General features: G+C 34.0%; 1 protein-coding gene across 3 annotated transcripts in view; it reads left to right on the forward strand.

Annotated features, from left to right (window-relative positions):
- The window catches only part of LOC128219592 (transmembrane protein 164-like), a 34,847-nt gene extending 21,665 nt beyond the window's left edge, over positions 1–13,182 (forward strand). For all 3 annotated transcript variants that reach the window (XM_052927423.1, XM_052927422.1, XM_052927424.1), the window contains exons 4-6: positions 3,626–3,704; positions 4,856–4,956; positions 5,507–13,182. In XM_052927423.1, coding sequence (XP_052783383.1) covers positions 3,626–3,704; positions 4,856–4,956; positions 5,507–6,088 — 762 coding nt within the window. In that variant the 3' untranslated portion in view covers positions 6,089–13,182. The remainder of the gene's footprint in view (positions 1–3,625; positions 3,705–4,855; positions 4,957–5,506) is intronic.
- The last annotated feature ends 3,089 nt before the right edge of the window (positions 13,183–16,271 follow it).

The raw sequence follows: 16,271 nt of genomic DNA on the forward strand, positions 1-16,271 counted from the left end.
TAGCTTGTAAACTCACTGTAACCAGACTACTCTTATAGAATGTACCCCAACTGTATGCATAATGTTTTATTTTTTACTTTTTGCTTGTGCTGTGTAGAAACATTACATTAAAATAATTCAGATATTGAATGTTACATTAAGCCTTATATAAAGTGAGAACACATGTTCTCTGCTTAACAATTTATTGATTGTGAATTGCACAGGATTTTTTTTAGCATGGCGCCGAATAAAGAATCTGCCTACTTATATGGATATTTCAATAAGAGTTGAAAAAGGAAGTTATAATTAAAGCAGAGCTTTTTACCAGTTTTTAGGGAAGACACCCTTGCTCTTTTTGTGGGGAATAAAGCGTGTTTATGCACAATCGAACCAAGCTAACAAAACGCTGTGTGAAATTCTTACTTCCGAATGCGAAAATGACTTTGAGCCAAGAAATCTATACCGTGTGAAAATCTAACCTGGAACTGCATGAATGACATAGAATCGGGCAAATTTGACCATGGCAAAATCAAGCCGTTCATTCAATTTGACTTGAGCATAAAGTAAACCATATTAATTCTTTATGTTCGATACACCCCAACAAGGAAATCAAGCATGCCATTTCAAGCCAACGTGGTTCCAGTATTTAAATACAAATTATGGCGCTTTCATATTTGACTTAAATTCTGGTTAGGTTTTGCATTTAAGCACATAGAAAACAACTACTGGATGTATTGCATTGAGACTTTATACAAATATTCTCAACCATCCAACCTACTTAATTAAGCAATTAGATAACTTTTTTTGCATTTTACATATTTTGTTAATAATGCCCTTTATTATTTGACTTTAAAGTTCTGGTTAATGTTTTTCATCATGTACGCCCATATAAGTGAGCATCTCAGCAACTGCTGCATGTATTGCATTGAAACATTATACACAAGTTCACCATCCATCGTTCTTAATTAATCAAGTGAGATAACTCTATTTAGCAAAAAATGCCAAATTATGGCCTTCTTGTATTTTATTTGGAAATTCTGGTTAAGGTTTTGCATGTTTTCTAATTTTACAGTGATACATGCATATTCACCAAACTTTGCAATCCTTTAAAACTTAAAACAGGCGGAATCTGTACTGTGGAGCAGACTGTTTCTGTTTAAGCCACATTCAGAAAAAAATAGATCTGTTCCTGCACCACACATTCAGACTGCTGACAAAGGAGTTTCCTTTTAACGGACATTTATTTCCTGAATGTAAGGAAATCGCAAATACTGTAGAACAAGAACCCTTTGATAACATAAGGTCTTGTTTGTGTCACAGTGGAATTGCGAAATTACAATTGAAAGTGTCTCTGTGCTTCAATAATGTTGTTCAATACACATGCTTTGTTTACTGAGCTCATATGAAAACTTGGTCTGCATTGACCTGCCTGAGCCTTCTATCAGTCTGAATGAATATCGGTCATACGAAACAGAAAGTAATTGTTTATGGATGATGGCATGAAATTGCACTGACCTTCCTTCATTCAGTTCATTCAGTTCATACAGTATATTACATGTTCTAGAAAAAAGTAATGTTTTATTTTCTTCTTCTTTTCTCTCTATACAGAAAAATGGAGGATAAAACAATTACAATTGCTGTCTGTGTTTAGTTGACCACTTTAGACTCCAGGGGTGCGTTTCAATAAAGATTTTTATCGTAAATTGAAATTATCTTAGTGTCATAGTCTCATTATTGTATTACATATTTGAGTGAATTGAACTCGAGTCAGCATTGAAAATGAACACCAAATTGAGTAAATGAAAAATAATTGATGTGCATGTATTGTTAATCTTTATACAGGTTTAAGATAATTGAAGTTACGACTAAAATCCTTTATTGAAACGGCCCCCAGTTTTTCAAAACAACTTATCACCAGTGACTGGGATGGTTGAGGCACCGCACACTTCTTGGACTTTGATCAAAGACAAGATATTGTTGTTGTTGTCATAAATACCATTGATTTTGTTGTACACATTTGAAATGGCTGCTATAACTCAGAATCAAGATGCGTTTATTTTTCATTACAAGGAGGCACTGATCCAAAATTTCGGAAAAGAAATTCTAACTTAATTGAAAAAAAAAAATGTCTTCCCTTTGTGCCTGACAAGGCTGCAAGTCAGTCTGATAGCAATATATTCAGTAATTCCCCTGAACTGGCAAATAGCCGTTGGTTTAGTTTCAATAATGATTAAACAAACAAGTATTGACTAAAAGTTCTAATCTTCTTAGAGTTAATGATTTCAGTGTAGTGAATTAATTATTCATTATATATCAACGAATGATTGGTGCTATAAACTTTCACTTTCACCATATTAAGTGGATAAAAGATGTTTTCTTTAAGTGCTAGTAGCTTTTGGCGCAGTGTTTAATACTTGACAATGTATTGATAATCAATAGATTTTCAGCAATAAATGCTAAACAAGTAGCTGTCAGGGCTATTACTGTCTGGGGATAGTTTTTATTCTTGCTTAATATTGCTGGAACCATTGATTTCATAGTTCGCTGATGTTTGTAAATCACCTAGCAGCATGTCTGTATATCACCCAGCCGCAAGTTTTGATGGTAGAGTTTGAAGCTGATTGCTGTATATCTTTCTCAGTTGTTTTCTTAGACATGACATTTTCCTGATTGATTTTACTCCTATGTGCTGAAATGTCTCAGACCTTTATTAAGAGATTGGTAATGTTATTGGCAAATAAGAAATTTGAAAAGGTTGATGTTGGATAGGTATTGAAATAATTAGATGTAATCATACATTGCTGAATGGTAAGGCAGGGTAAAATCATGACAACATTTACTTCCTTTCTCATTTCACTGTCTGCACATTGACTCAGTACTATCAATCAACAAATGTTTACCCAAGCACACAGTCCCATCATCAGTATAAACCAAGCACAACGTCCCATCATCAGTTTGTACCAAGCCACAGTCCCTTGATCAGTCTGTACCAAGCACACAGTCCCCTCATCAGTCTAGACCAAGCACACAGCCTCCTCATCAGTCTGTACCAAGCACAAAGTCCCTTCATCAGTCTATACCAAGCACACAGTCCCTTCATCAGTCTATACCAAGCACACAGTCCCTTCATCAGTCTGTACCAAGCACAAAGTCCCTTCATCAGTCTATACCAAGCACAAAGTCCCTTCATCAGTCTGTACCAAGCACAAAGTCCCTTCATCAGTCTATACCAAGCACAAAGTCCCTTCATCAGTCTGTACCAAGCACACAGTCCCTTCATCAGTCTATACCAAGCACAAAGTCCCTTCATCAGTCTGTACCAAGCACACAGTCCCTTCATCAGTCTATACCAAGCACAAAGTCCCTTCATCAGTCTGTACCAAGCACAAAGTCCATTCATCAGACTATACCAAGCACACAGTTCCCTCATCAATTTATACCAAGCATGCAGTCCCTTTGCACACAGTCCCCACATCAATCTTTACCAAACATACAGTCCCCTCATCAGTCTGTACCAAGCACACAGTCCCCTCATCAGTCTGTACCAAGCACACAGTCCGTTGATCAGCCTTTACCAAGCAAAACACTTTTATATAATTGTTACAATACAACTTTATAACAACTCTCCTAAATTTGTTTGTTTCAGTTGCCATTTGAGACGGAGGTATACTTTTTCCAGCACACCCTGATGATGATCATCCCTTACTACCTCATGTCAATTGGAGGTAAGTGATTGGGGACAATGATACTGTGCATAACATTGTATAGAGAATATATGATGATCATACCTTACTACCTCATGGCCATTCGAGGTAAAGTATGAGTGACAATGATACTATACATAACATTTTATAGAAAGTACATGATGATCTACCTTCTACCTCATGTCCGTTGGAAGTAAGTCATGGGGGACAATGATACTATAACATTGTATAGAGAATATTATAATGATGATCATTCCTTACTACCTCACGTCCATTGGAGGTAAGTCATGGTGTACAATGATTCTATACATAGCATTGTATAGAGAATACATGATGATCATACCTACTACCTCATGTCCATTGGAGGTAAGTCATTGGGTACACTTATTCTGTACATAGCATTGTATAGAGAATAATGATGATCATACCTACTACCTCATGTCCATTGGAGGTAAGTCATGGGGTACACTGATTCTATACATAGCATTGTATAGAGAATAATGATGATCATACCTACTACCTCATGTCCATTGAAGGTAAGTCACTGGGTACACTGATTCTATACATAGCATTGTATAGAGAATAATGATGATCATCCCTTACTACTTCATGTCAATCGGAGGTAAGTTATATTATGGGGTATGATAATACTATGCATGATATGGAGAATACTTGGGTTAGTGGCAAAATGGAGGAAGTTTCACTGGTGAATGGCAAGCTTAAGTGAAACAAGATGGTACACTTCCTCCAACTCGATATCAACCAAGTTTTTGAATTATTGAGCTATTTTCATATTTAGTGTAATTCATTTGACATCTCACAATGTGAAAATGAACAACTTTTTGAACTGCCTGGTACATACAATCAAGATTGCAATTGTGTCTTCGTAGACAAAGCTGTAATCTAATACCTAAGATTTATAAGAAGATATAAACTACTCGAAGAAAATTGAAACAATAAATCATTCTCTACATGCCTCATATTGAGGGGTGAAAGCGAAAAGGTTCTGTCATCTTCTTTATTTAATGTCACTTAGAACCTTTTCGCTTTCATACAAGCTGGCCATTATTTTTCCTTACCTAGCATGTCAGTGTGTGGATGATGGTGCTAGTTAAAATGCAAAAGATGTTCTTGTAATGTATGAGAATTATGATTGTATTTGTGTGTTGCAGGAGTGTACACGCCCGAGAAGCTGTCGGACATGAGCTGGGGCCTACTGTCGCTGGGATGGCTTTATTTCTTCCACTTTGTTCCCCTCAACTACCTTGCAGTTGTATGTACTCATTTAATGGAAAATGTTTTTATCCTTCTTTTGTGTGTTTTAAATATGGGCATTTTAAACTGGTAAACTCATTTTCTTGAACTGCCTTGCAAAATACAGGACTGAACATTTAGACATTTAGTTAAAAAGCTTGAATGTGTAAAGTATGGCCACATACCACTTTAACTGTACCTCAGTTTCTAAATTATTAGCTAGTAATGTCATATCAGGTAAAGGATAAAATATAATTCATTTCGAATCTCAACTTATGAGAATAAAGAAAAAATGACATGCCTTTGTTAAAAAGTGAATGATGTTGATGTCACTTCCTTTCTATGGTTTTTTTTTATCTATTCATGAAGGTGATGCGTTGAAATGTTAAGATATAAAAGTTACTAAAAATTTAAGTATTTGTGGGATTTTTATATATGTAATTCAATAACGATTGTAATTCAGTCAAAACTAAGTATCAAGAAATTGTCACAAAATTGACGAAAAACTGTAATGTTCTTTTACATTCAACATTAAACTGATTTGACCTGACTTATTATCTTTTTTCCAGTTATCTCAGGTGAATCTAAACAACATGCTGTGTCCGGCGGTATCAGATCCGTTCTATGGGCGTCATTATCGCCTAATGGCCATGACCCACCAGGTGCTCGCACTTCCCCTGGTAGCCAAGGTGATTGTATTCACCTCGTACCAGTTTGGAGTCGCTCAACCACCAGACGTCAACGAAGTTCCAGTTTTCGTCAGCATTGAATATCATAAAAGAAAAGTTCCACAGAGTGGGGTTGGAAAATCTGTGGTCTCGGAACAAAGTCACGCCAATTGTTCGGGTCATGATTTGACGGATAAAAAAACTGATAAAGTTATTGTGTCAGGTGATAGTTTATATTCAGAAAAGAAAAGCACCACTGGCTCAAAGCATATTGAAAAGGGTATTTCATTAGATGATGATAAAATGTGTGATATTCAGACTTCCGGGGAAACCAAAGTACACAGAAACGGTATTCGTGTTGGTTCCCACATAGGAGAGGGGAACCATTTTGCTGTGCAGGGAGAGGGACTCGCCAAGAAGCAACTCACAGAGTCTGGGGATATTGGGACTATACGGGAAAACGGACATAGCATACATTTGTAGACTGGGGGGATGCGGATTTTAGTATTCAATTGTATAGATGTTTTACTCTTGGCACTGAATGTTTGGTCTCGTAAATAATCGTACATTTTATGATATCACCTTGTTACACTTTAATATTTCATTACATGTTGTACACTGTTTTGGATTATTTAGATTTTTAATGATCTCTCCATACAAGGAGCTATATCCATCAGATATATTTCTTTGAAATAACTGGTGTCCTAGGGTACATTCTTCCATTACTTCCAATATGACTGTACATGTTTCTGATTTTATTTTCCTTTATTCTGATACAGTACAACAGAACTAAGTTGTGATATTGTTTGTCAGTCAGGATACTGTACACACTTCACATGAAGCTGTCAAGGTCATGATGATTAACCATTGTTATGGGTTAAAATGCACCATTCAACACACACTCTGATCATACATGTATATACTCTTGTAGCTTTTCCTATCAGGCTTTATTTACTTGTACATGTGATAATACCAAATAGTTGATAGTCTTCATTCGGAGCTCCTCGGCCATTTTTATCGAAAACAACCTTGGATTTATTTCAATGGTTTACATACTCAAAAAGTGGTATGCTTAAGCTTAGCTTAGCAGTTAAACTTTATGACTTGGCTTTCAATTTAAACTTAGATCAATAAATACAAATGTAAAACACTATGTTTAATAAAAGATATAATTTAAAAAATTACAAACTACTTCAACTGATGTACCGGCATACATCCGAGGTTGTTTTCCAAAAAATTGGCTGAGGAGTTCGGAATGGACAGTCTTAAAACTCCACTCTTAAATAAGCGCTTAATCATATTGAACTTCACTAGGTAGAGGATAGAAATAATGTGCAATATGAAGAAGCATTTATTGAACTTTAAAGTGGTTTGAAAAGTGTGCATACTACATATGTATGAATAATAGTAAACCTCGTTTGCATATTTCTTTTAATATCGTGATTTCCACTGGCCAATATTTGTTGAGAGCCGCCCCAATATACAGTTACACGTCCTGCCGTCACGGGGAAAATGGGACAACTTCATTGTTCAACTTTATGAAATGCTTTGCTGATTTTTCCAATGTGGAATGAATGTCATTTTTTAAATATTTACCTATCTAATGTATTGAAGCTTTATGTGATTTCGGATCAACTCATTAATTTTTAACCTTTTTTCCCTCGTCATGTGTTTCTGCATGCTAGGGGTTCTAACATATTGCTGGCAATCTTTGTAACAAATCGGTTGTTGACTCTTGTCACATGCATTAAAATTTCTTGCTTGGTTCAATTTGTCTTGAAATTGAAAGTACAATCAAAATTGTTTAATTGTGATATAATCTGCAGATTTTACTCTTCTTTTTTTAGATTTTAATTTTCTAAATTTACAGTTAGGTATTGAATTACCTGGTTTACAATTTATAACTAAATCAAAACAAGCAAAGCAAATATATGAATTGTTTCTGAACGATTTTTAAAGTATTTGGCGTTTACATGTAAGCTATGTGTCGTGGTGGTGTTTTTGAATGAGATGTAATGTATTTTGTCAAAGTTAGCCGAAAAGTTTATTGATTGGTCAATATTTATTCAAAAATTCTTGTTAACCAATGAAATCATTTCAATGTGCAAACTAACCAAAAACCAACCTGTGGGCAACATCACTCAAATTTTATAAAGTTTGCTGCTGTAGCCAATTGCATAAAGCTGGATCAATTATCCAATGGTTATCTTTTGGTTAGTTTGCACCCATAAGCAATTTGATTGGCCAACTGTTATTACTGGATAAATATTGACCAATCAATTAACATTTTGACTAACTTAAACCAAATGAAAGAATTAATCATTTTATTAAACAATTGACTGCGGACATGTTTAGCATGTTGTTCCATTCCACAAGACCCCTTTACCATTCCTTTCAATACCCAATGTAACACACAATGTCATGTACATGTAATATCAATAGTATATATTACACAATAGTATTGATCATTCATTATAAAGTATAGGAGCAGTCTATTTTCTCTGTGTATTCCTAGTATTGCATGTTAAAGTAAGGGTTATTCTATTTAAATAACATCCCCTGGAAGGCAAAAATAACAACTTCTATATTTATTGTTATAAATTATTCCTGTTCATTTTTAGTCTAAAAAACTTATAAAGGGAGACACTCCAGTATGAAAGTGCCTCCCTAAGGTGGTTTGTATGTGTAAATATATCAGCCCTAAGACATTTCTGCAGACCTGTTAACAGCTCCTGATCAATGTATTGATACATTTTAGTGTCTTAGTATTTAAGTGTATTGATTATATTTACAAGCTGTGGATGACAAAACATGACTGCTCGAATAAGCAGAAAGAAGCTTGCCAGTGCAGCATTCAGTTATATCAATGGGATTTTTCTTGAATCATATTGAATGTTTTAAAGCTGCACTCTCACAGATTGAATGTTTTGACAACTTTTTTATTTTTTGTCTTGGAACGAGCCAATTTTTGCAAAAATCCATGGAAACCAGTTATATAGGATGGCTGACAAAAAATTAGATCACAGATTTTGATTTTTAAGTTATTTTTTTATGTTTTATGCATTTTTCTTAAAGCGTTAGTAATGGTTTAAACCATAAAACATTAATTTTCGAACGGAAATAGGAAAATCTACGATCTGATTTTTTGTCAGCAATGTTATATCATTGGTTTGCAGATGTTCACGCAAAAATTTGCACTTTCCAAGACAAAAAATAAAAAAGTTGTAAAAATGGTATATCTGTGAGAGAGCAGTTTTAAAAGCTGCATATGACATCGCCCATATTATGTCAACTGTACAGAAACTGGTACATGTATGATATCCAATATGCTGGCACAAGACAAAGCTGCTATAGATATTGCCTATTGATTTTCAATTCTTTTATTATACAATCTACATGTATTGTTACACATCATGTATATTATTCAATGTACTTGTTGGACTTGTAATTGGTAGTAAATTTCAGTCTGATAAGTTTATCAAATTTGCTATTAAAACCCAGGCGAAGAATGGCTTAAGCCAGCTGTATAGACACTTAATCTAATTCATGCACTTAAAGTTCTTATTGTAAATACAGTCACTAATATCTTGAGTCTGAGATCTAGACTCGGACTAAAAAATAAAGTCTAAAAATTACAGAATATCTTTCTATATATAGTGGGTAAGGTTTAATAAACATCTATAACAAAAAAAAATTAATAATGAATTTAACAAACTTCCAGCACCAATACTCTCCTCATAGCAATAAAATCCGTCCTTGCCCTAATTTCTCGAACAAGTTCCAGTCCCTTACAATAGAATCAAACTGAGCTCACTATTTTTGGTTTTGAAATATTTGTGTGAGTTTGAGACCTTTAAAAAGATAACCATGTAAATACTTTTTGTTATATAAAGTAAAGAATAACTTTGCCAAACGAAATAAGACACTTAAACTTGTTATTCATAAGATGATTGGAGAAATTGGGGCCAAAGTCTTAAATCTCAAACTCAATCTGAGACTGGAGACATAAGTGTATAATGGCCTTCATTGCACAGTGTTGTCAGGACTTTGGTGACAGAAGACTTAAAATTACTACCTTATTATATTTTTTTTTAAGTTTTTACATGTTGATGTACATAATGACTTTCCTTACAAAAGAATCCATTTTAAAACAATCGACACACACATTGATGTGGACGGTTGCGGTGTGATGTATCTTCTGTTGCTTGAAGTTATTTATTTTGTATGTGTGTTTTTGGCCTGTTCTCTGTTTAATGTGATGCATCCTGTTTATTTATTTGAAGCAGCCTAGTTTTGCACTTGGATGATGGCAATTTACATGACACTGCTTGTTATTTAACCATTCAATTGACCAGTAGAGGCATTTGGTTTTGTCAGAAAACAATATGTGAGTTTGGTTAGTGGTCACCAAGCCAGACAAGTGGGTTTTCTCCAGGTACTCCGGTTTCCCCATCAACACAAGACCACACTCTCGCGCAACCCGCGTGCAAACGAGAGTGACCTAGTAAAAGTTTCTTCACAATCGTTGTAAAAGAATAATGTTTAAACCAGAAAACATTAGCACATAGTTGTAAAAACCTAATGGAATACTTGGACCACCTCTAACGAGGCGGAGCAAGGCTTCTATTAGCATAAGGTCATGTTAATTAGTGGCAAACAAGAGGCATAATTTATAGGGTGCCAATGCTAGGCCTTGCCCATGCAGTATTTTATGTTTTTTGGAGTGCAATATTGTACTATTGATGTGCTTAATTCTTCATCAGCATTATGTTGCTAACCAAAGGATGTTTAAGTTTTTATTTGCACCAGTTGCTCGAAATATTCCCAATTCTTTAGAACTCTATTGATGATAACAATATCATTGTTAACTTTCAAATCTTAAATACCCTGGAAGTTGCAGGGGAACACGTATAAGATGCAGATTCCCTAACAAGATTTGAGAGAACTGTTTAGCTATACTTTTAATAATGATGTTGTTAGCTTATTGTTGATGTGACACTCTTATTCAAAATCAATACATACACATGTATAACAAACATAAATTTTGAGTGATAAACCTTTAACTACTTACTAAAAAATGCATGTATGGAAAATCAGTCAAAATTGACGTTTGTTATACATGTGTATTTATTGATTTTGAATATGAGTGTCGCTTTAATTAATAAACATTTCGGTCAACTTTGACGAGTTTTGTACCATTGGTGGCAGAAAGAACATGAAAACCACCCAAGAGAGACCTAGGTCTCCATTTGAACTGATGATGTAGACTTAGGAAAGGGAATGCATGTTTTGAGCAACTGGACCAAGAGTTCTAGTCCAAGGTGTTTGTAAACATATTTTTCGGGGAGGGCCTACTTTTTTTGTATTTAATGATTGGTAGTTAATGCAGTATAGTATTGACTCAACACATAAAACATGACCAGAAATATTAAATATTATTGAATAAATATAATATACTTATTGAAATAGTCAGAACTTGTATAACTATTAATATTCAGGACATTGTATTAATTAGCTGCAATTTATTTGAATGGTTTAAATAAGTTGATTGTTGCATATAAGTTTAACAAAAGGCAGTAAAACAGGCCAGAACCTGTTCTTATATATTGCTTGCACCTTAGCATAATTTTAAATATTTGTTATTTTCATGAATTTGTATTTGTTATAAAACTGTACCAGTGAATATATTAATAAGAGCCAGGTCTGTTGAAAACAGTATTTCTAGGAACTTGTCTTTGTTTACTTGGAGACGTCATATCAAAATGTTGCATGCTGTTATTGTCTGTTATTTGTCATGTATTGTACTTCGGATTTATATTAAAAACATAACAATGCTTTTAAATATTTTACATTAACACAAAATTATCTGTGATGTGAATTGTGTTTGTCTATATTTGAACAAAATTTTGTTCCTTTTCTAATGAAATATATTCTAATTGTGTATTAACGGAGTTTTTTTACAATAACAATGAAATGAATTGCTGTCACTTTAAGTTATGTATATTTCAAGGATAGCTATTCACCATGAATGCAATGCCAAGCCTATTGTAATGCTGTTAAGGCCACAGAAAAATAGTTGTTAGAATCTCATTTACAATTTTTAGACTTGTCTGCTTTTTTAACAAAAAAAGTCTGGTCGTGGCATGGGTGTTGTCGTGATGCGAACTCATTAACCTCGGCCGTAACTCAAAAGAGATTTAAGATGTTAAAAAAACTTTGTACTTATGTTGCAAGAGAGGATGTGCTTGAGTATAGCGAATCACTTAACTTCTGAGTTTACTACTTGTTGAGTAATTTCACTTTTAAAATAAAAAAAATAGGGCTAGTTGGCCGATTTGTTTTCTAAACAAAAATTATCTGGTAATTGTTCAAATTTTGGCACCCCTTCAGAAAGGGTTTGCAGGGATGAGAATCTAACCCTATTTTTTCTCTGGCCTTATCTTAAATTTCATAACATGCTAGGGCATATCTGTTAGAGCACATTTTTTCTATTACAAGGTCTTCTGTTAGTACAGGGCTGTGTGCAATTTATTTGAGCGTAGATGCTTGTTTAAAGCCCACACTAAAACTATAGTACACCACAACAAGTATGATGGATCACTTGTTATGTTGGGATATCCTGTACAAGACATTGTGTCTTGGGACTTATTGATTGTCATGTTAGTATACTCATTGAACTGTTTGTGTAGATTATTGAGTATTATACCCCTGTTATTCTGGTGTGACACGATTGATTGTGCTGAATAGGCATAAAAACAGGCTGAACTATTTTCCAGTACTGTTCATTTTGGTGAGGTGTTTATTTTTTGGAGTATTTCAATGTTGTGTCAGGTTTATTATAGGTGATACTCTATTCCAGTATGGTTTTTTAAATAAGAAAAAAAAAATGTATGTACAGTCTAAACCTGTTGAATCGAACTCACTTGGCTTGAATTCCTCGTTGGCTTCAAATAGATGTTAAGGACTGATTTCTTTATACTGAAGGTAAATGTTCCCGCTTGGCTCGAATTTTCCGAGGCTCGAGGTATTTTTGCCGCTTCCTGGGAGTTCGAGCTAACGGGGTTCGACTGTATATAACCCAGTGGGTCACCTTTTTTTAAGTGTCCCAAAAAGTTAACAAGACAGAAATATTTGAAACACATCTCAAAAAAAAAAATGCCTCACAAAGTTAGTGATCAACGGCATAACAAAATAGGTTTACATTAGTCATCACTGGCCCTAATTTCTCAAACAAATCAAGCTTTGTTACAGGATCACACTAAGCCCACTATCTTTGTTTGCCTGTAATTAGTGTGATATTCTCATTTTGAAGAGTACTGAGATGTTAAAGGAAATCATCTTTATGATGGTCATGATCAACAATTTATCATTATTTTGTTATATAAAATGTAAGAAAGTGATTAGGCTAAGTGATTTTTTTTTAAGAAGACACTTTTACCAGATTTTTTGAGAAATTTGGGCCTGCTGATTTTTCAACATTTGTCAATGTGGATGTTTACACCTTGTTTTAACTTTGTCTCCCACCTTTTAATGTTACCGTATTAAGAATGTTAAACATTAAACACATGAGGATATCATTTGTTCTTTAAATTATCTTTTATCCCAAAATAAAAACCATCTTATTACTTAGTGTTTGACAGATTGAGAATTTCAGTTTGATGCAGATGGAAAGTTCTTTAATCTTTGTCATAATTCTCCGATTTTGTTTTGAAATTATATTAGTACTACAAAGGAATATCAGGGGAGAGAATCTTCTGCTTATATATCAGTACTACACAGAAAAAAACAGGGAAGAGAATCTTCCACATATATATATTTACACCTCTACTTCCATTCCTTATATGAACATCATTTCGGCAATTGCGTTCATCAATCGATGAACGCAACATCTTCGGATATGTCCGGATTGTAATTCATTGCATAACAATATACATGAAAGCTATTGATCTTGTTATTGGTTGTATTATGTCTGCAGGTCCCGTAAAATATAGATCAACATTTTTAAAAGTGTTAGTTTATTATATTTTAAATATATTGGTACCAGAAGTGTTTCAATTTTACGTTTTAAAGTATTTTCAAGTGGTTGATCTTTTCCCACGTTATTGTGACGTCATTTAAAAAAAATGTTTCCGGTTATAGTCAGGACGTTCTATTTACAGAATGGGTAAGAACGGATTACTGAAAGGTTTTCTTAAATGAAATGAAGTATTTTTTTAACAATTCTTGGATGAAATAATGAACTATTGGTGTAAATATAAGGAATGAATTGCGGGGTTGATGTCATTATCGGGGATATGAACGCAATTGGGTTGGTCAAAGTATGCGTGGAGTCCTTCGGACTCCACACACATTGACCAACCCAATTGCGTTCTTACCCCGATATTGACATCAACCCCGCAATTCATTCCTTAAAAAAGTACCATAAAGGAATATCAGGGGAGAGAATCTTCTGTATATATATATATATATATATATATATATATATATATATATATATATATATATATATACATATTGATATATATGTATATATCAGAACTACACAGGAATATCAGGGGAGAGAATCTTCCACATATATATCAGAACTACACAGGAATATCAGGGGAGAGAATCTTCCACATATATATCAGGACTACACAGGAATATCAGGGGAGAGAATCTTCCACATATATATCAGGACTACACATGAAGATCAGGGGAGAAAATCTTCCACATATATATCAGTACTACACATGAAGATCAGGGGAGAAAATCTTCCACATATATATCAGTACTACACAGGAATATCAGGGGAGAGAATCTTCCGCATACTCAGATTTCATAGATATATTTTGTTTTTCTTTTCAATTTTTTAACTAGTACAGATATGTTTAAATACAATCTTAAGCACTTAAAATGCTTCAAACCAAAGGGTTTTTATTGTGTGGACGACACCAAGGCGCTGCCCTTTACTCGCCAATGGGCCTTACTCGGTCCCACGAATAAGTGTAAAATTCAGGGAATTTTACTTTAAGTCATTCTAACCCTATGGAATATTTTTTAGCTTGACTATTCGAAGAATATGGAGAACTATACTACTCAACCAAGCGTCGGCATCGGTGTTACACCTTGGTTAAGGTTTTGCATGCAAGCACATATAGGTTAATATCTCAGCAACTACTTGAGGTATTGCATTGAGACTTTATACAGTGGTACTCAAACATCCAACCTACTTAATTAACCAAGTTAGATAACTCTAATTTGCATTTAATGCAAATAATAGGCCTTTATTATTCGACTTAGAAATTCTGGTTAAGGTTTTGTGTGCAAGCACACATAGGTTAATATCTCAGCAACTACTTGAGGTATTGCATTGAGACTTTATACAATGGTACTCAACCATCCAACCTACTTAATTAACCAAGTAAGATAACTTTTGTTTGCATTTAATGATAATAATTGCCCTTTTTTATTCAACTTAGAAATTCTGGTTAAGGTTTTGAATGCAAGCACACATAGGTTAATATCTCAGCAACTGCTTGAGGTATTGCATTGAGACTTTATACAGTGGCAGTCAACCATCCAACCTACTTAATTAACCAAGTAAGATAACTCTAGTTTGCATTTCATGCAAATAATAGGCCTTTATTATTCGACTTAGAAATTCTGGTTACGGTTTTGCGTGCAAGCACACATTGGTTAATATCTCAGCAACTGCTTGAGGTAATGCATTGAGACTTTATACAGTGGCACTCAATCAACCATCCAACCTACTTAATCAACCAAGTTAGATAACTCTAGTTTGCATTTAATGCAAATAATAGGCCTTTATTATTCGACTTAGAAATTCTGGTTACGGTTTTGCGTGCAAGCACACATTGGTTAATATATCAGCAACTGCTTGAGGTTTTGCATTGAGACTTGATACAATGGTACTCAACCATCCAACCTACTTAATTAACCAAGTTAGATAACTCTTGTTTGCATTCAATACAAATAATTGCTCTTTATTATTCGACTTAAAGATTCTGGTTAAGGTTTTGCGTGCAAGCACACATAGGTTAATATCTCAGCAACTACTTGAGGTATTGAATTAAGACTTTATACAATGGTACTCAACCATCCAACCTACTTAATTAACCAAGTTAGATAACTCTAGTATGCATTAAATTCAAATAATGGCCCCTTTTTTAGACATAGAAATTCTGGTTAAGGTTTTGCTTCTTACCACTCTTAAGTCAATACCTCAGTGAATACAACATGTATTGCATTGGAACTTTACACACATGCTCCCAAGAATTTAACCTTCTCCTTTAATCAAGTAAGATAACTTTATCTTTCATATTATATAATTTTTTGCCCCTTTATTATGCAACTAAATTCTGGTTAAGGTCTTGCATGTTAGCACACATAGGATAATATCTCAGCAATTACTTGATGTATTGCATTGAGACTTTATACAATGGTATTCAACCACCCAACGTAATTGAATAACCAAGTTAGATAACTGTATTTTGCAAATAATGGCCCTTTATTATTAGACTAAAAAATTACGGTTAAAATGTTTCATGTAAGTACATTTATGGTAATATCTCAGCACATCATGTATTGCATTGAAATCTAATCTAACACTAAACAGTGATCCATGCATGTTTCGTCAAAACTTTTCAATCCTTACACTGAAAAG

The sequence above is a fragment of the Mya arenaria genome, chromosome 15 (assembly GCF_026914265.1).
Source record: "Mya arenaria isolate MELC-2E11 chromosome 15, ASM2691426v1".
Lineage (NCBI taxonomy): Eukaryota > Metazoa > Mollusca > Bivalvia > Myida > Myidae > Mya > Mya arenaria.